The 21,274-nt window shown below is 43.3% G+C and overlaps 1 protein-coding gene across 2 annotated transcripts in view; it reads left to right on the top strand.

The window, feature by feature from the left end:
• The window catches only part of RNF43 (ring finger protein 43), a 63,013-nt gene that overhangs the window by 30,422 nt on the left and 11,317 nt on the right, over positions 1-21,274 (top strand). For both annotated transcript variants that reach the window (XM_055322756.1, XM_055322747.1), the window contains one exon: positions 17,046-17,168. In XM_055322756.1, the coding sequence (XP_055178731.1) occupies positions 17,046-17,168 (123 nt within the window). The remainder of the gene's footprint in view (positions 1-17,045; positions 17,169-21,274) is intronic.

Raw genomic sequence — 21,274 nt, 5'->3', positions numbered from 1 at the left:
TGGATGAAAGCCAGAGTAAGGTATAGTTATCTTGTAGCTGAGCCACAGTCAGAGCCTATGGAACCAGATGGCTTTTGGGGACTTCTTCCTATACCAGTGAAGCCATTCTCATTGTCAGCCTCTTGGTTGATTTTTTTGTAGGTATCATGCATTTTTGCTTGCCTATTCCTAAAACAGTTACGTTCTGAATTTCTTCAAATGAACTCCATGGCTAACATCTCAATCAGGAACAGGGTCTAGACAATTCCTGGTGACGGAACTAGGACTAAACTTAATCCTACACTGACTCAGCTTCTCTGCTAAAGTTGTTTGAAATTCTGATATCTCGCCAGAGATTGTTTCTAAAGAGTGCTCAGTGTGAAGTATGAATCACAAACAAATGGATTCTCAGGAGACCAAAAGCACAAGCTTTCAGTATTAATTCAGCATGCATTTATCGGTTGCCTGTTATATTAAGGCATTGTGCTCTGTGGGATATAAAGAAAACCCTGCCCTCAATTTGGTATATAAGAATATAAAGCAGAAGGTGAAAAGTGCCACACCATAAATACAAACAAGTTAATTTGGGACATTTCAGATGAAGAAGAGATTCTTTATGAAAGAGCTAGTATATAAATATGCCCTTGAATGATAAGTAGCATTTTAAAAAGTGACAGAATAGGAGTAAAGGCATTCCAAGAGGATATGAGAGAAGAGTAAGACAGTTTGAGTTGGACAAGTATAATACCTTTAGGAGAGAAATGGGAATAAAGCTGAAAAAGCAGAAAGGAAGAGAAAGGAATGGATACTTTTTTTTTAAGATTTATTTATTTATTTATTCAGAGAGAGCGAGAGAGAGGCAGAGACACAGGCAGAGGGAGAAGCAGTCTCCACGGAAGCCTGACGTGAGACTCGATCCCGGATCTCCAGGATCACACCCCAGGCTTCAGGCGGCGCTAAACCATATGCCACCAGGGCTGCCCGAATTGATACTTTTTAAGTGCCTACTGTGTGCAGGAAATGCTGGCACTTTAAATATGTTATTTAATCTCTGCAATAATCTTCTTGGGTGGCTAGTGGTACATGCACTTTTTTACCCATAAACCAAGACTCAAGGTTAGGGTTCCCAAAGTCTCTCTCTCTCTCTCTCTCTCTCTCTCTCTCTCTCTCTCTCTCTCTCTCACACACACACACACACACACACACCTTTCAAGTGACAGATCTGAAATGTGAAACCAGGTTGTCTTATTCCAAAGCCAGTTCAGAGAGTACTGAAGCCTTGATGTGATAGGCTAAGGAGTTTGAATTTAATTCAGAAGGCAGTAGAGAGTCATTGATAGTATTTGAACAGGACAATGATATGATTGGTGTTATATTTAGGAATATTGCTCTTGCAGATATAGAGAGAGCTTTAGAATGTGAGAGACTGGAGACTAGATAGAGGCCTATTTTAATGGTTCAGACTCCAGGGACATAAGGTAGGTTTCCAAAGAGGAGTTTGAGTGATTGGATGCAGGAAGAGAGGGATCATAATGACTCTGAGAGGCTCAGCCCAGGTCTCGAATGACAGTGCCAATAACAAAAACAGATGAATTAAGAGGAGTTATTGGTTTAGAGTGAAATACAGGAAGAAGATGATTTGTACATTTGATATATTTGAGTTTGAGGTACCAGAAAGACTTCAAAGAAATAATGTGTAATAGGCATTTTGTAGTGCAGGATAATTTGAGTTAGGAGACAAATTTTGGAATTTGTATTGAAGATATTAGAGTAAGAACCTTAAAAGAAAGGTAATCTTATATTTAAGTGAGAGGCAGAAGAAGAGAAGAGGAAGGCAGAGGCAACAGATGAGGGACACAGAAATGGGAAAACTAGGGGGTCCCTGGGTAGTTTGGCGGTTTGGCGGTTTGGTGCCTGCCTTCGGCCCGGGGGCGTGATTCTGGAGTCCTGGGATCGGGTCCCATGTCGGGCTCCTTGCATGAGACCTGCCTTCTGCCTGTGTCTCTGTCTCTGTCTGTCTGTCTGTCTCTGTCTCTCGTGAATAAATGAATAAAATCCTAAAAAACAATGGGAAAACTAGAACAGCAAGTAGGGAGAGTGTTAAGAGATACTCAGTAAGTCAGAAGTAGGTTCAGGATGTTTGTTTTGCTTTAGCATCAGTCCGTTTTCTTAGGCAACAACTGGCACCATACATCCTTTGTCCCTTCTGCGTTCAGCTCTGTTATGTAGGAAATTAGTCAACCAGGAGAACTGTTTTCCTGCTACAGATGTGTTTGGTGATCACATTTTAAATTTAAGCTAGTGAGAGCTCTCAATTTTGCTGCTGGCAAAATAAAGTAAAAATTTCAGGTCTTGCCCTAAATCATTGGAGGTATTAGTTCCCAAGAAGGCTTTTAGAATCTTGGCACCTTTATTCTTTTACTCTGTGACTCCTCCTATGGTCAGTCACATCTCCTCTCCGTATATTTAATACATGAAACCCATGCTCAGATTTCAGGATTCCTGGTTGCAAGCCCAATATGCATTGTGCTGTCTCTTCAACCTAATTTGTAAAATGGGTGGTACTAATTAAGGGAGAATAAATAGCTAATGAAGGACTGTAAAGTACTTTGCTAATATAAAACACAACATCAAAGCCAAGTAATAGTCTTAATTCAGGGTGAAGGGTTCCATTAGCAGGATAGAAATAAAAAGGACAAAGGGTAGTGTTGCTTTGTACCTTGATAACAGTGTGCAAATCAGAAGTGCTGCTATTGATCCTCATTGCCCTGTGAACTCTCAACCCAGAAATTTGGCTCTGCTCCTTCCTAACTCTCCAAGTACTTCCCTTACCTACTATGTCTGGCGATGGCACCTCTGTGAATGTCCTAACATATGCAAATGGGAACTTCTGTTCAGCAGAGCCAACTTGATAACCAAGAAGATTCCTCTTCTATTTATCAGCACTTTGATTATCTTTTTATATCTCTTACTATCTGTGCTTAGCAAGAAAAATAAAGAGGTTTGAGCAATTAGGAAATAACAACTCATAGTTCACAAAGAGTGAGTCAAGGAATGCTTGGAACATTTGAAAATACAACCACCTCTGGCATGAAATGGCCTGCTTACATCCTCAGGACCAGAGTGGGATGGAGGGCTAAGCAGACTGCAAGGAAGCTGAAATAGGAAAGGCAATGATACCAAGTAGCTCCTCAACTGAAGTCTTTAAAACTTGGGCTTTAGACACATCAGCTTTCAGAGTAGAAGGATGGAAAAAAGAAGTATAATTCATCTCTCATTCCACTTAAGGTAAGAAAAATGATATTTAAATAAGTTATTTCATTTAATGTTAATCTGATCCATTCAGAAAAAATACAGAGTGCTGTTGGGAGTAAATCAACTCTGAGTTTTTCCCAACCTTTTCCATGCTGATCACTGGTCTGAGTCCTCATAAAGTCATTGTAGGAACTAAAGTTCAGCAGAGACCCTCAGCCAACACTATGACCTGTGGCCAGTGGGGGAGCAAGAGTTTGAGTCAATGCTGTAGGGATAAAAAAATAAATAAAATTGTTTTTAATTGTCTCTAATTGGTTCCTATCCTGAAGCATCTGGAAGATTAGGCAAAAGGGCCCAAAAGGACAAGAGACCATTTCCAAAATAATATCACAAGAATAAGTTAGTCTGCCCATGCATTCTACATTGTCTCAGTATGGATGTGCTGTGATCTCTGAATTTGCATTCCCTGTGTATTGCTGGACAAATGGCCTTGCGCCCCTTGTGTGTGTGCTTGTGTGTATGCATGGCCATAGATTTATAGTTAGGCCTTAGTCTTTTGAAAGCAGGAGCCCATACCCTTTTTCGGCAGGAAGATGGTTTCTCTCCCATAGGGATTTTGTTCAACTCAGCACATTAATACTGAGGGAAGACAATAAAAGAGTAACTGGGGATGGATTATTAAGCAGGAAGATTTTCCTGAAAGAAGTGAATTTTGTTTAGTTTTGGAGGAGGTTTAGGCATGATATAAAAAAGAAGGAAGCAAACTCTCTCTTGCTAAGAGGTCAAAATACTATAAAGCTGACTTTAAAACCTAAACTTACAGGGAGTATACAGAAGGTTTTTAAAGAGAAAGCAGAAATCTGTAAATAAGCATCTACTGATGAAATGACAAAGAAACCACAAATGTATTTTATTTGATCTCACATCTGTTTATTAAAACAGATAACTCTGCGTGCATGCATTTTTTTTTCTTCACATCTACTATGTGCCTGGCATTACACTAAGTGATGAATAAGGCCAAGTTCCTGACTTGAAATAGCTCAGGATCTACTTTAGAGAAAGGAGGAAAGGTCTAATATTTTATTGAAATCTAAGAACTAGGCACTGTATGGATAAACTGTAAGAGCTAAGTGTCATTTAAGAATTCTGAATCTATCGCTTTAGGGATTAATGGTGGAAAATGTTTAATTCTGAGGACTGAAGGCTGATCAGAAGATTATAGAAGGACTGGGCTAAGAGATTGAGGGCAAAAAGAGGCAGAAAGCTGCAGGACTTAGACCTTGGAGTCTTTGGCTCAGAGGGGAACGGGAGGTGCCTTTTTTTTTTTTCCTCTGTAGAGCCAAGGAGATAGGGAAAGGCCCATGAGAAGAAAGTAAAAGGAATTTAGCAGAGAACGAAGCTACTTTCCCAGCTCATATATTTTTTTGGTAAAATATTACTTAAGAGCCAAGACAGTGTTTTTCTGGTTTCATTCTCTTTAATGCCTAGAATCCTGCCAGAAGAGGCCACATATAGATCTTACTCTTTAGTTCCTAAGAACCCAAGAGATGCTGTTATTAGGAATTACTAAAATATTCAGAGGATGTAAATACCAACTGGCATCAATGCCAAGATATCCAGGCACTATCCACAGAGACCCAGTGAGGTGCTGATCCCAAATGGCAATCCCTTCCAGGCTCTCGAAACACCATCTTTCACTTTTTCTTTTATCTCCTGCCTGGAAGGCTACACCGTGGGTGGGAATAAAAGTCTACTCTCCTGTTGCATCCAGGCAGCTGCCAGCAGGCTGTTTGCCTTGTTCTTTACTGGCAAATCATTAAACAGTCCCCCCAAAGCAGGCCTCTTCCCCAGGGCCACCCCATGGACAGGGATTCAGAGTTGTGGTCAAAGGGCTGTCAGCAGGCAGGCTGGAGCCTTTGGGTTGTCTCCAACACAAGCCTCTTCTGACTGTTGCCTCTTTGGAACAGAAGCCTCCTTGGCCTGTTCTCAACCCCCAGTGGCTTCTGAGGAGAGGCTCTGGGCATCTGAGTTGGCTGGTGGCTTGAATAATTTTGTCCTTCTCCTCCTAACGTAATTTCTTAGTGCAACTACCTTATATCCCTTCGATTGTTTCTTTACCAAAGCACAGGCCCGTGCTCCATTTTCTCCCCCCACTTTCCAATGTAAATGCAATCTTGTGTGTTACTGCCCAGGAACTGGGGACTGGGGTCAGCCAAGCAAATCCCATTGCTTCCCATTCCCACTTACAATGTGACAATTAAAACCTGAACATAGACTTAGTTGAGCTGGCCCATCTGGATATAATATCTGCCCTCAAATGACTTATAAGCACTGCCACAAGCAGATCATGGAAGACTGGCACAGAGTCTGCAGGACAACTTGAAATCCCTACAACCTCTGAGCAGGAGACTAGGCCTGAAAGAGATGGAATGTGTGGAATAACCAGATTAATTTAGCTATTTCACACTCTTGTGTTAAACTCACCAAACTTAGCAATGCTTGAGTAGTTCTGCTGGTAGTCCTGATGTGCATCTGGCATATTGAAGTGAATAATCTGATTTCCTCAAGTTTCATTTCTTTGGTCTTTTTTCACAAAGCCTGTCTGGTTTTAGTCTTTGGCCTTTTCAGCATTAAAATCTTAACTAACATAAATAATTACTTAAACCTACAACAGGTTCCAGCAGGTTTCCAAATTCCTACCATCTCGGGCATGAGTTTGGCTGCAACAAGAAGAGCAAAATCGTAAAGCAGACTGTGTCAGGGCTGTCTGCAAGTCAACATTGGATCAGGTTGGAGCACTTGTGGGAGTGCCGTTAACTACCTTATTGCAGTAAGAGTTAAGGCCATCCCCTGGAGGGGCCCTGACCAAAGGCTCCTTAGACCCTTATCTTGAAAGTGGGAGGGTAGGTATTGCCCTAGCAATACTTGTGCCAATACCTCAGCTCTTCTGCAGATGACCTCTCTTAACAAGACATAGGTAAATGAGGGTCCTCACGTGGTGCTTCTTGAAGGATAGAGATCAGTGAAGGCGGTAGGGTCTCTCTGGGACAGTGGTCATTGAGTGACAGAACTCAACTGACATTTCAGGACATCTTCATGGAGGTCTGATCCCCGAGATCCTCACCTGGTGGAGGAAAGCAGTTCAAACTGCGTGACTGGGGCTGTCTTCTAAGGTCTTGACCTTTGTAGGCCCCAGAACCTTGGCATCCTATTTCATAGCTTTCCTTCTAAAGAACATTGATGTAACTAAAATGTTATTTGGTGGGTTCTCTCTCCTTTGCTCCTAACTTCAGGAGCAGCTTCCTGGTGCCTCTGTAACCAGAAGTTGTTCTGGGCTGAGTCAGGACAAACCCTTTTCTGTGTGGGAATAGAATGGACAGAAGCTCTACCTCTTGGGTGGCTGAGATTTTCCTCCTTCTCTCTGTCTGATTATTGCCAAATAAGCTTCTTCTCTGATAACCGTTATTTCAAAAGCAACTTAGCTCTTCTTCTTTCCCCTCCCTTTCTTCTTCCTTCTCATAACTCTGCTTATGACCCTGTAAACCACCCATACATAGATGCCAAGCAGAGTATGGGGTCAGGGAAACCCCAGCATGAGGGACATTTCAGGGTCATGGGGTCCATTTGCATCATGGAGCTTGGACATGATCTGAGACTAGGATAGATACATTTTAAAATGAAGTCTTTAATGTGGAGCAAGACAGTGAGGGAAACTGTAGTCTGGCTGAATGACCATTATCTGGGTCTGAGCTTCTGTGACCTCTAATTTCAGGACACACCTTTCTCATCCTAAACAAACATGCTTTCACTGGGAAAGCATCTCTGAGCAGAGTCTGGATCTGGCTGCCTTTGTTGTGGCTAGAAGAAGAGATGAGATAAGCCCTAGAAGAGAGAAAGGAAGCTGGGGCTGCTAGGCAGCAAGAGCCTAGGCCAGAGGGAAGATGAGCAAACAGACCCTGCCTTTATATTATTGCTAATATTCAAGTTTGAACATTCTACAAATGGAGGTCCTGCCTTCCACCCATGCATTGCAATACTTGGCTAAAGTTTGTTGTACCGCACAGAATACCTCTGTGAGCCTATGCTGGAGGTGGCATGGCAGGATAGAAAGGGTACTAGGATTGAATTCTGAAGACCTCCATCCTTTAATTAGCTGTGTAACCATGGGCAGTCTGTGACTTGAGTCTCATATTCCTCATTTGTAAAAAGGAAGTTTTGAAGAGCCCCTTAGAGACATGAACCAGGCTCAGCTATTAGCAATTCAGATCTCTTTATAAACTGTATGGCAGCTGGATTCAAATGAAATTTTATTCTTTCAGCAAATACTAAGGACCTCCAAAATGCAAAGCCCCAGACTGGACTTCTGATGAGCTCATTTCCTCCCTCAGACTTTGTCTCCTTGCTTTTTATTGGAAGCCAGCACATCATTTCCGTTCTCTTGTCAGCATTCTTACCAGCACACCTGTCCACCAGGAGGTTTTCTGGATCAAGTGAGAAACACTGGAGGCCTCTATCACCCATCCTCTCCCTGCCAGTCCACTCTTGCTAGGGAGCCCAAGGTTGTGCTTCTCTAGCCCCACCAATATTATTTTCTTTTTTACCTTAAAAAATTATACAATTAAGCAGGAATACATTTCCTTATTTTAAAAAAATGTTTAACAGGATAAAGGGAAACTCCTTTTGACAATCTCCCAGTCTCTCAACTTAATTCAGTAGGAAACTCAGCCATTCCAAAGATAGTGGCAGGCTAAGGTAAGGTAGAGAATGAGGTCTAGTGGTTTCCAAATCCAAGCCTAATCAATTACCATTAGGATCTAATCTGTGGATATGAGCATTCACCACTTTCAGTAAAGGACAAGATGACCAAACTGGGCTTCAGAGGCTATTCTGGTGTTGCAGGCAGGAAGAAGCAACTTCAGGCCGATTTGTTTTTCCCAACTCCTGAGCTACAGGAGCTTGACTTTATGATGCTGGTGTGTCCTACTGCTGGAGATAAGAGTCAGGTAGTTCTAAGTACAGGTAATGGAGGTTGCACAGGAGAGATTGATTATAAAATCTGAAAAGAGGAAATGGGGAGAAAGGTGCCTTTGATGCCTGGCCAATGTTCCTGATTACAAAGGCAAAATTGTAGCAGGCAGTAAAGTTACCTGTCCAAGGCCTGGGTAAAGGTCTGTATGTGGAATCAGAGAACTAAGAAATTATTGCAGCAGAGGTAGGGGGAGGGAGGTGGCTGGAAACAAGAGACAGTAAAGAATTGCTTGCAAAAGCACACACCCCAAGATGAGGAGATGCCGTGGATAAAGAAAGACCAGCATTAAGTTTGGGGCTTGGTTGAGCCCTGGAATGCCCTTTGTGAGGAGGTAATGAGATCACATGGCCTCCTTCATGGGAAGGAGGCGGGCTGAGAACTGGAAGAGCTTGTTCAGTGGGGTTTAGAGGAGAGAAGTGACCATGGATAATGAGCTGTCCCAGACTGCGCCTTGTAGAACACTGACATTCAGAGGCACTGTTGACAATCACCAAGGCAGTAGCACTCAGAGAGGTCTTTGTCCCTTCCAGCAATGAGGAGGGATTTTATTGTTGCAAATGCAATAATAAAACAACTACCATTCAATGAGCACCTACTGAGTGTCAGGCTCTGTGCTAGGCACTTATATCCATTATCTCCAGTCTTCATGATAATCATCCCATTCTGTAGGTGAAGAATGTGAGGCTCAGAAAGGCTAAGTCGCACAGTCAGAATTGGAGCGTTAGGTTTATTTTGGAAGGAAGGGGGAAAGTCAGAACAAATAGAGGAAGAAGACAGATCCAAGAATAGGAAGTATATAACACCACTAAAGGACAGTATTCACATCTCTACATACACATATAAAATATAGGTGCAAAGCTGAGATCTCGGCCAGAGTGGTCTGGACCCTTAGAGCAAGTTCAGGCTCCTCTTAATTTGCCCCTCATGGCAGCATCTGGGACAAGGTTGTCCCCGTGTCTGACCTTTCAGGAAGACACAGCCAATCCTTAAATCCATCAAGTGTTTGGGGGCCCTCCCCAGCCATACCCTCCCTGAATCCTACAAGCCTATTTCTCTTGGCTCTCTCCTGGTGTCACTGAGAGGACAGGTGACACCTCCTTATTAGGAGACCTTGTATCCTAAGGAGATAGGTATATTTGGATCTATTTTCTTCTCAGGGGCCCTCTTCCCAGCTGAAAATTCCCTGGAGGAGGGAGCAAAGACAACCCCTGTTACACCCAAGGAAGACTAAAACTGCTTTGCTAGGTAATGAACAATGTCCTGGTTGAATGACTTTCTTTCTCTTTTTCTTTTTCTTCTTTTTCTTTTTTTCCTCTTTCTCTCTCTCTCTCTCTCTCTCTTTTTTGGTTTTATTTTAAATTTGAGAATACGTGAAAACGTCTTACTGTAGAAGAATCAAACCACACAAAAGTGTAGTGAGCATGGTTTTCATACCACAAATATGACGATACAAGAAATATGTTTTCTTGAGAGCTTCCCCTCACAGAGCAGCTAAAAACAGTCCCATATCTAAGAGACCCCTCTGATGATATGTGTCCACACTGGTCACCACAAATATGCCCATTGTTCAAGCACAAGTGTTTACTTGAAATCCATGTAGGCACATCATCTTTGCCAGGGTCCAGCCTTCTGGGATCTACCTCTTCTAGGGCACAGTCTGCAGATTCCCTCAACTTGGCATCTCCCAGGCTTCTCCTCCCGTTCCCTAGGATTCCAGGGATTCTAATGCCCCCCCCCACCCCCATACACACTCCTTTCTGCCTTTAGGAGACTCACATTTTCCTCAAGGAGTTCAATCTTTCATAGAAGCCAGGAAGATAGGTCTTTAGCAACAGTTGTTTTGGGCAAGTGCCCCTGAGGCAGGGAAATAGAAGGAGAGGCTGTCTTCTTGGAATGGCAGGAGAGAAAAGACAGCGAACAAAATATAAAGAGTTCTCATTCTTTTCTGTTCTTTCACAACAGCAAAATAGCAAAATTCAAAGTAATATCTCAGTAAATCATCCTATGATTGAAATGTTCGAAGCAAAACACAGTCTGTTTTCATTGTCTCCTCTCTAAATCCTCTCCCAAAGCCACTATTATCAGAATTTTAGTGTTCATTGCATTGCCTTTATGTTTGACTGTCAGTGATCTGACTGTAGACCTTTAATATTTGATTTAAAAAATATTGATCAAGTATCTTTTGTGTGGCAAGCACTGAAGGGGATGTGGAGGTCAGTGATAGCTTGGGGGGAGAGGTAAGTGAGCCGACAACTGAAATACCACTGCATGAGTCTGTGATGGAGAAATTCAGGGAGCTAAGAGGGCCCGAAGGAGAGGCTTCTGACCTCTCCTGACAGAGCAGCAAATGCCAAAAGTGTTTGGAGACATGAAACACGTTATTTCTGGACCTCGAGTTGCCAGGGGGAAAGAAGTATGGGAAGGGAATGGTAAGCCAAGAGCAGACAGAGCTTTGAAGCTGTGTTTATAAATACAGACTTTATTCCAAGAGCTATGAGAAGCCTTTTTAAAAAAAAGGTTTTATGTATTAATGAAAGACACAAGGAGAGAGGCAGAGGGAGAAGCAGGCGTCATGCGGGGAGCCCGATGTGGGACTCGATCCCCAAACCCTGGGATCATGCACTGAGCTGAAAGCAGAAGCTCAACCTCTTAGCCACCCAGGCATTCCCTGTGAGAAGCCTTTTAAGAGCTTAAAGTGGGGGGCACCTGGATGACTCAGTGATTGAATGCCTTTGGCTCAGGTCTTGATCCTGGGGACCTGGGATCAGAGGCGCACATCAGGCTCCCCAGAGGGAGTCTGCTTCTCTCTCAGCCTATATCTCTGTGTCTCTCATGAATAAATAAATCTTAAAAAAAAAAAGAGCTTAAAGTGGAAGAGCAACACACTCAAGTTAGCATTTTAGATCACTCTGGCTTCAGTGAGAGGGTAAGATGACCCCAGTTAAGAGGATATTTCAGTAAATTGGAACAGCTGTGATGGTGGCCTGCATTAGAGTAGCCAGAGTGGTAATGGAGGGAAGAGGATAAATTAGAGACATGTTTGAAAGATAGAATTGTTAGAATCTGGTGATTGGTGGCTGTTGCTGGTGGGGATAGGGGGGTAGGAGAGAGAGGAGGTTAGGAGGACAACATCTGGCTTGGGTAGTAGGTGGATAGTGGTTCCAATCCCTAAATTAGGGAACACTGGAGGAGAAGTTTTGAGGGATAAAATGATTAGTTCAATTTTGAACATGCTGAGTTTGAGGTGTCTCACTTAAGGTTCTTCAGGCAGAAACATCCAAGCCCTACGTATTGGACATTTTGGGTCTGGAACTCAAGAGAGGTCTGGGCTACACATATGTAATCAATGATCTCTGTATGGGAACCAAAGCCGTACAGTGGCTGGAGTCACCCAGGGGGTGCATGGAGAGTAAAAAGAGAGGAGACCTAAGACAGGATCCTAGAAGTCACCACCAATATTTCAGGGACTCTTTAGGAATGTAAAATTTGAATGGCCATGAGTTGTGGGAAGGCATCGGGTTTTCAAAGTTAAGTGGAAATTATTCTTAATTTACTATTATTTTACATTATCCTTTTCTTCTGATCTCAGGTATGTAATTCTGAGCATGTTACTTAATCTTTTATTTAAGTTTTTAAAAAAATTCTAGTTAACATACAGTGTGATATTAACTTCAGGTGTAGAATTTAGTAATTCAACACCTCCATACAACACCTGATGCTCATTACAACAGGTGCCCTCCTTTATCCCCCTCACCTATTTAACTCATCCACCCACCCACCTCCCGCCTGGGTACCATCACATCTCTATAGTTAAGAGTCTCTCTCTCTCTCTCCTTTTTCCCCCTTTGCTCATTTGTTTTGTTTCTTAAATTCCACATATGGGTGAAATCATACAGTATTTGTCTTTCTCTGACCTATTTCATTTAGCGTAATACTCTCTAGCTCCACCCACATTATTGCAAATGGCAAGATTTCATCCTTTTTTATGAGTGATACTCATTTTATTCATATACCACATCTTTATCCATTCATCAATCAATGGACACTTGGGCTGTTTCTTTATTATAGATTATGCTGCTGTAAACATCAGGGTGCATATATGTATCCTTTTGAATTAATATTTTTGTATTCTTTGGGTAAATACAATAGTGCGATTGCTGATTGTAGGGTAGTTCTATTTTTAACTTTCTGAGGAAATTCCATACTGTTTTCCACAGTGCTTGTACCAATTTGCATTCTCACCAACAGTGTAAGAAGTTTCCTCTTTCCTCACATCTTCACCAACACCTGTTGTTTCTCGTGTTGTTGATTTCAGCCATTCTGACAGGTATGAGGTGGTATCTCATTATAGTTTTGATTTGCATTTCTCCAATGATGAGAGATGACAAGCAGCTTTTCATTTGTCTATTGGCCATCTGTATGTCTTCTTTGGAAAAATGTCTATTCATGTCTTCTGTTTTTTAATTGGATTATTCATTTTTTTGGTGTTGAGTTGTATAAATTCTTTTTTTCCTTCAAATTTTTATTTAAATTCTAGTTTGTTAACACACGGTGCAATATTGGTTTCAGGAGTAGAATTCTGTCAGTGATTCATTACTTACACACAACACCCAGCGCTCATCGTAACAAGTGCTCTCCTTAATGCCCATCACACATCTAGCCCAACCCCCATCCACTTCTCTCCATCAACCTTCAGTTCTCTAAGAGTCTCTTATGGTTTTTTTCTCTCTCATATAAATTCTTCATATATTTTGGATACTAGCTCTTTATCATCTTTGTCATTTGCAATTACCTTCTCCTCTCCTGTAAGTTCCCTTTTACTTTTTCCTTTTTTTACTTTTGTTGTTTCCTTCACTGTGGAATTTTTTTTTATGTGGTCCCAATAGTTTATTTTTTATTTTGTTTCCCTTACCTCAGGAGACATATCTAGAAAGAAGCTGTTATGGCTGATGTCAAAGAAGTTACTGTCTGTGCTCTCTTCTAGAATTTTTATAATTTCCTGTCTCACATTTAGGTCTGTAGTCCATTTTGAATGTATTTTTGTGTATGGTGTAAGAAAGTGGTCCAGTTTCACTCTTTTGCATGTTGCTGTCCAGGTTTCCTGACACTGTTTATTGGAGAGCCATTTTTTCACATTGGATATTCTTTCCTGCTTTGTCAAAGATTAATTGACCATATAGTTAATGGGCTTATTTCTGGGTTTCCTATTCTGATCCATTGATCTATGTGTCTGTTTTTGTGCAGTTCTATACTATCTTGATGACTACAGCTTTGTAATACAACTTGAAGTCCAGAACTGTGATACATCCAGCTTTGTTTTGCTTTTTCAAGGTTGCTCTGGCTATTCAGGGTCTCCTGTGGTTCCACACAAATTTTAGGATTGTTTGTTCTAGCTCTGTGAGAAATGCTGGTGGTATTTTGATAGGGATTGCATTAAATCTGTAGATTTCTTTGGGTAGTAATAGACATTGTAGCAATATTTGTTCTTCCAGTTCATGAGCAAATGTCTCTCCATCTCTTTGCATCATCTTCAATTCCCTTCATTAGCATTTTATAGTTTTCAGAGTACAAGTCTTCACTCTTAAGTTAGGTTTATTCTTAGGTATCTTATTGTTTTTGGTGCGATTGTAAATGGGATTGATTTCTATTTTTATTTTTAAAGATTTGTTTATTTGAGAGAGAGAAAAGGAGAGCGAGCACGAGTAGAGACAGAGAGAGAAGCAGACTCCTTGTGAAGAGGGAGCCCAACATGGGGCTCCATTCCAGGACACTGGGATCATGACCTGAGCCAAAGGCAGACACCCAAATGACTGAGCCACCTAGGTACCCCAGATGGGATTGATTTCTTAATTTTTTTCCTGCTACTTCATTATTGGTGTATAGAAATGGAATAGATTTCTGTATATTGATTTTGTTTCCATGACTTTACTGAATTCATATATCAGTTCTAGCAGCTTTTTGGTGATCTTTCAAGTTTTCTATATATAGTATCATGTCATATGCAAATAATGAAAGTTTGACTTCTTCCTTGCTGGTTACTTAACCGCTTAATGCCTCAGTTTCCTCATCTTTAAAGTGGAGACAGGGATCCCTGGGTGGCGCAGCGGTTTAGTGCCTGCCTTTGGCCCAGGGCGCAGTCCTGGAGACCCTGGATCGAATCCCGCGTCGGGCTCCCTGCATGGAGCCTGCTTCTCCCTCTGCCTGTGTCTCTGCCTCTCTCTCTCTCTCTGTGACTATCATGAATAAATAAATAAAATCTTTTTTAAAAAAATAAAGTGGAGACAAATAGGGGCACCTGGGTGGCTCAGTTGGTTAGGCACCTGTCTTCAGCTCGGGTTGTGATCTCGGGGTCCTGGGATCAAGCTCTGCATCATCAGGCTCTCTGCTCAGCGGGGGTCTGCTTCTCCCTCTGCCTCTGCCCCTCCCCCTGCTTGTGTTCTCTCCTCTCTTTCAAGTAAATATTTTTTTAAAAAACCCCACACACTAAAGAATGTAATTGAAAAAATAAAAATAAAATAAAATGGAGACAGTAGTTTCTAGCATTATCATCATCATCATTAGTGTGGACAATGGAGGGTTGACTGTGTGTCCATTTAGAGTTACATGACTCCAGAGGCTGGAGTCAGATAGAGCTGAGTTCTAATCTTGTGTGACTTTAACTTCCCTCTGCCTCAAGCTTCATTCTCTTCTTTAGATGGGGATGATCACACATACCTTATACTGAGATAACATCTAGAGGGCTTGGCATACAAGAGGCATTTACTAATAGTTAATTTCCTCCCCTTCCCTCTTCCATAGTTTTTCATTCAGACAGGGGAAGTCTTATGAATCTGACATACTGAGTTTTTTCTCCTGCATCTCATCAGAGTTATCCTACAATATAGCACTGCTTTGTATATGCTGTTCCCTCGTGGAGGTTTGAGGACAGAACAGTGGTTAAATATTTGTAAATCTTTCTCTAAAGACAGCTCTTCTTTGAGGTGACTTTTCCTCAGTTGACCCTCTGGTCAGTGAGAGTCATGTTGGAGTTATATGAAGAAAGCTGACCATGGGTCGTGGTAGGAGAACAAGCAAAGCAGTAGACTCCTGTGGCTGCAATTTGTTATTCCTGAAGGAGGATCTCCCATCTCTTGTTCTGTTGGAACAGCTGACTTCTGACTCCTTACCATACCAGACAGTCTTCTGTCATCACCAGGAAGATCTTTCTCAAACGCAAATCTGTGGTCTCTGGTCCTTGGTCTGATGCTTATTGACTTTTCCAGTCTCATCACCACCTTCCCCTCTACACCAGACCTAACTGCCTGCAATCGCTTCCAGACACATGCCAATGCCTCCCTGCCTGGGCATAGAGGTGCCCAAAGATTTGATAGAATTGATAGAAAGAATAGAATTCAAAGCAAGGTGGTCCCTATGTTTAAGGGACGGACGCAATCCTGGAGTCCTGGGATGGAGTCCCACGTCAGGCTCCCGGCATGGAGCCTGCTTCTCCCTCCTCCTGTGTCTCTGCCTCTCTCTCTCTCTCTCTCTCTCTCTGTGTGTGTGTGTGTGTGTGTGTGTCTCTCTATGTCTATGATAAATAAATAAATAAATAAATAAATAAATCTTTAAAAAATGCTTTCAAGAAGTAACTGTGCTCTTAAATCCATCATCAGCATTGTCATCTTTGGAAGCATCTTCATAAATTCAGAATGCTGTCTGGTTTCTCTGATGGTTCTTTCTGAAAGTCCTTTTGCCTTCAGCAGCAGTAGGGAGGGAAGTATGGGCACCTCCCTCATACAAAATCCCCTGTCTTACAGGATACACTGCGTTTCCACCACATAGGAACTTCTAGCCCATAGGATTATCTAGGGTCAAATAAATCATACTCTGTTCTCACAGCACTCCGGGAAAATTAGATTCAAGTGGGCATTTGATTCCCCTTGAGTGACAAGTGAGTATACAGAAGGGCACTCCTGTCCCTCTGCTGAGGGGATCCTCTGGTGTGATAGCACACATTGGGCCCATTTGCCCTCTGCACCCACTGGGCTAGGGGCCTAGGGTCTTGGCCTGGCCCTGCCATACCCTCAGAGCAGATGGGCTGGACTGGCTCATCTCCACTGCATACTTCCTGGGACCAGGACGAGCTCCTAGGAAGTGTGAGGTTCAAGGCTATTAGTTAAGCCTCCTTCCCAAGTGTCTTTTTCCTGCCAGTGCCCTGCTTCATCTCAGGATGGGTGCAAGGCAGGGGCAAAGGGGGATATCGGGAGGAACAAGGCAGCACCAAGCAAGAAGACCCAAGGTACGTGAGAGATGGGGACCTCAGGGGACATACCGAGGAGGCAGCAGGTACTGGTTGTACCCGGCACCACCCTGGGAGAGCATGGAGGGAAAGGCAAGATCCTGCAGATGCTGATATGACTCTCAGCCGGGTGTTTGTAGCAGGTGGAAGAAGTAGGAGGTAAAAGAGGCTGGGGCAGTTTGAGGGTTGTCGGAGTGGCCTTGCTACAGACTCTTCATTGACGTACCCCTTTAGGACACCTCTCATGCCTACCTACCCCTCACCTCCACATATTCTTGGCCCTGGCACCCCTGAAATTACAAACTTCCTCTGAGGTAATGTATAAAGAAGACCCACTCTTTAACAGCACAAGGAGACTTGCCTGTCCCTGCCTGGAAGAGTGGGGAAGTGCTTCGCTCCTACAGCTTACTCCTATTCCCTAGAGCCTCCTTAAACTCTCTCTCTCAAAAAAAAAAAAACTCTCTCTCTCTCTCCCCTTTTCTCTCTCCCCCTCTCTCTCTGCAGTCCCACCCCCTGTACCTGTGCAATGCCAGTGATGATGACAATCTGGAGCCTGGGTTCATCAGCATCGTCAAACTGGAGAGTCCCCAACGGGCCCCCCGCCCCTGCCTGTCACTGGCCAGCAAGGTAGGTTCACACTTGACCCCACACATACTCTGAACTTCACCCAGCCCCTTTGTTCTCTGTTCCCTTGTTGCCTAGGAGTGATGTCCCAACTCAGTCAGGTTTTCCTAACTCATGACTGGTCTGAGAGGGGTGGAAATTGAGGCCTCCTTTCCCCACCAAACATCATCTACCAGCAGAACCTCTGGCTGTCATCCAAGGGATGCACCCCACCCATATCCTCCCACATCACCTGGAAGTTCCTAAACCCCTTCCCCTGCCCAGCATCAGAGCAAGGAGGAGTCAGTTGAAGGACTTTCCATCTCTCAGAAATATTAACCGAACATATGCAAGAATAGCAGAAACAGAAGCCATCGCCCTATCCATAAAAAGTTCACATTCTTGGGATCCCTGGGTGGCGCAGCGGTTTGGCGCCTGCCTTTGGCCCAGGGCGTGATCCTGGAGACCCGGGATCGAATCCCACGTCGGGCTCCCGGTGCATGGAGCCTGCTTCTCCCTCTGCCTGTGTCTCTGCCTCTCTCTCTCTCTCTCTCTCTCTCTCTCTCTCTGTGACTATCATAAATAATAATAAATAAAAAATTAAAAAAAAATTAAAAAAAAAAAAAAGTTCACATTCTTCCTCCAAGATTGCAAACCAGTGACTCCACGTTTCTATGGAGCACCATTGGCTGGAGCTGGTGGGAGTCACCACCTTTCCAGCATCCTGGGCTCTCTGGTTTGCCATGCTCCTCACTGGCCTGCTACTGCAAAGGCCCTGTGAACATTTGCATTTGTGATCTCTGCTCTAATGTTTGTGACTGTTTTCCATGTGCTGACTGTGTGCCAGGTGGGACAGATTCTTTATATATTATCTCATTTACTTTGCACAGCAATCAGGAAAGCTAGATACTTTTATTCTCCATTTGACATATGAGGAAGTGAGGATCAGAAAACTTAAGTAACTGGGGCACCCAAATGGCTCAGTTGGAGCAACATGTGACTCTTGATCTCAGGGTTGTGAGTTCAAGCCCCACATTGGGTGTAGAGATTACTTAAAAAATAAATGAATGAATGAATGAATGAATGAATAAATAAATAAATAAATAAATAAATAAATAAATAAACTTAAAAAAAGAAAGAAAAGAAAACTAAGGACTTTGCCAGGGTTACATAGCTAGAAAGGGGTGGAGCTACAATTTGAACTGAGCCTTGTCTAGTTCTCAAACCTGAGCTGTTACTCTCGTCTCTGTTGCCTCCCAATCTGGCTGGGAACCCTGGATGTATATGGAGATTCTCATGGTGACATAAGCCAGAGTGTAGTCAGATTCTGTGTGGCATACTCAAATCAACTTGGGGGGAGGGGTCCAGCTCCCCACATGGTGGAAGAAGCGGACAGTCCCAACCAGTGCATTTGCTCTTTGTACCTAGGTCCCCCTAGGGATTTTCTGATCCTCCTGAGGTCTGTTTCCTGAGCCAGGAGTCTCAAGGAAACAACCTGGGTTCTTACCTGACCCCTGGAGGAGGCAGGAATGTGGGCAGGATTGTGAATGGGGCACCCACAGGTGGGTGATATTCTTCCCAGCCTGGCCATAACTGATGCAGAAGGTTGCTACGGGAAGATGTGGGAAATAGGGGCCAGGACACACTTGGAAGAGCTGGAGAGTGAGGTTTCTAGACAAGACTGGGTGGGTCTTGGGCACCTGGGTGACTCAGTTGGTTTTAAGTGGCTGATTCTTGATTTTGGCTCAGGTCATGATCAAGCCCCATGTGAAGCCCTGTGTAGAGCCCCATATCAGACTCTATGCTCAGTGGGGAGTCTGGGTCAGGATTCTCTCTCTCTGCCTCCCCCCCCCAAATAAATGAATCTGTAAAAAAAAGAAAAGGAAAAAAGACTGTGGGTCCTTAATGGCAACAGAATTTTGTTAGGTTGAAGCTACCCTGCTTTTGGCTATTAGATTTCCCTTGCCTTACAGAATAGGGGCAAATGCCATTCATTTATTCATTTGGTAGATGAGTGCTTGGTAGTATGAATGTGAGTGCAGAGTGTGTATGTGTGTATGTGTGTGTGTATGAGTGTGTAAGATGCAGAGGTTGGGGGGGGAGAGGGAGATGGGGGAGGAGGGGCTCAGAGAAGCTCCACTGTTCTTCTAAAGCAGTGTAATGTATGATGTCACATACGTGTGAACACTGAGCCACCTGTGAGGTCGCCATCCACCCAGGAGGTTTTCTTCTCGTCCCTGGAGAATCACACTCCTGGGGGATAAATGAGGCATGTGCACAAACGCTAGGAAGCAAGGAGCACGTGGTTGGTGCTCTTTGAGGTACTTAACCTTATTGTGCCTTTGTTTCCTCCACCATAAAATGGGACTTTTATTTTCTACCCCAGTGATCACTGCGAGGATAAAAATGATGTATGTCAAGTACCAATAGTGCCTGAGCTAAAACAAACACAGAAACAAAAAAAACCCTTAGGGGTTTAGAAGAAGCACCTTGGCTGCTGCCTGGGGACCTGTTTTTCTTCCACAGCCTTTGCGGTCACTGCTCATGCTTCCTCCCGGCTACCCCCCACTCACTCCTCAGCTTCTTCAAACCAGGCTTCTCCCTCATCTCTGTGGGAGTGCCCTAGCCCCATGGTGTCCAGCTGGTGGGGTCCAAGGCTTCCCTCAAGTCTCATCCTTAGACCTCACCAAGCAGCTCCTACCTGGGATCCCCCAGCCCAAAGGAGGTCTGTGAACTACTTCCAATATTTCCTAAGTCCCGCAGCTTAACTAGATATTTATTTGTTGCTTTTAGTTACAAGTTTTCTCATAGGAAGATGAATTGTACATAATACATGCAGTTAGTTTGGTAAAAACATAAAAAATATATATATGGCTTGGGGCACCCAGGTGGCTCTGTCAGTTAAGCATCTGCCTTTGGCTCAGGTCATGATCCTGGGATGCTTCTCCCTCTCTCTCTGCCCCTCTCCCATGCTCATGCTCACCTCTCTCTCTCTCTCTCTCTCTCATAAATAAAATCTTTTTAAAAGCTTAAAAAATAAAAAATACATATATTTTGGTAGGGGAATACATACTTCTCCCTCAGGGGAAGCGATAGGGGAAAGGTGGGTTTTAATGATAAGTTTGAAAACTGCTAGCTTGAATCAGCTCTGCTCTGGTATATCGATTAGCATTAGTGGTGTCATTACCATCAACAGAGCTGGGGCTCTTGAGTTAGACAGCCCTGGGTCTGAAGCCTGGCATCTCCACTGCCCCTCAGTGTGACCTGGCCATTTTAGCTCACCTCTCTGGGCCTCTTGTTTCCTCATCTGTAAAAGGGGAATAATAATGGGACTTACACCATAAAGTAGTTATAAGTATTTAATGAGACAGTACAGATGGAAGCTCTTAGCCCCACGCTAAGCACATAGGAATCACTCAATAAATGATTACAATTATCACCGTTGTCATCATTGGCATCATCATCTTATGCTTTTATAGTTAACAAGATTGGGGTTTTTTTTTCTTTCATTGTTACTTCTCTCGATCTTCTCTAAGACCTTCACCATAATTTTTTCTGGACTCTTCTGTTCTTGTCACCACCACCAACCTCCTCCTGCTATCTAGTCATCCAAATTGGTTTCTTCCTTTTTTTTTTTAAGATTTTATTTATTTATTTGAGAAAGAGAGGGTATAAGCAGGGGGAGCAGCAGAGGGAGAGGGAGAAGCAGACTCTCTGATGAGCAGGGAGCCCGACATGGCATCATGACCTGAACCAAAGGCAGCCCCTAACTGACTGAGCCACCCAGTTTCTGTTTCTCTATTAGCAACTCCACAGCCATCCTTGTGATTATCCATGTCCTGATCGCCTCATGCCTGGACTAAAGCAGTAGCCTTCTACTGGGTGAAATAAACTGGCTCTGGAGATGAGCCCCTGTCTCTCTTACCATTGAGACCACTACCTAGAAACCATGCACGTGGAAGACTGAAATCCTGAGTGGGAATCCTGCCTCCATTGCTTATTAGCTGTGTGACACTGGGCAAGTTGTTCAGTCTCTCTGAGCCTCAGTTTCCTCAACTTAAAACTGGATGACTCTTATAGAGTTGTGAGGAGTAAATGAAATTAGGTACCCAAAGCATGTAGTAATAGCT

This window comes from Nyctereutes procyonoides, unplaced genomic scaffold, assembly GCF_905146905.1.
Source record: "Nyctereutes procyonoides isolate TBG_1078 unplaced genomic scaffold, NYPRO_anot_genome, whole genome shotgun sequence".
Lineage (NCBI taxonomy): Eukaryota > Metazoa > Chordata > Mammalia > Carnivora > Canidae > Nyctereutes > Nyctereutes procyonoides.
Note: the sequence above shows the minus strand (reverse complement) of the source record. Positions and strands in the feature narration are given on the sequence as shown.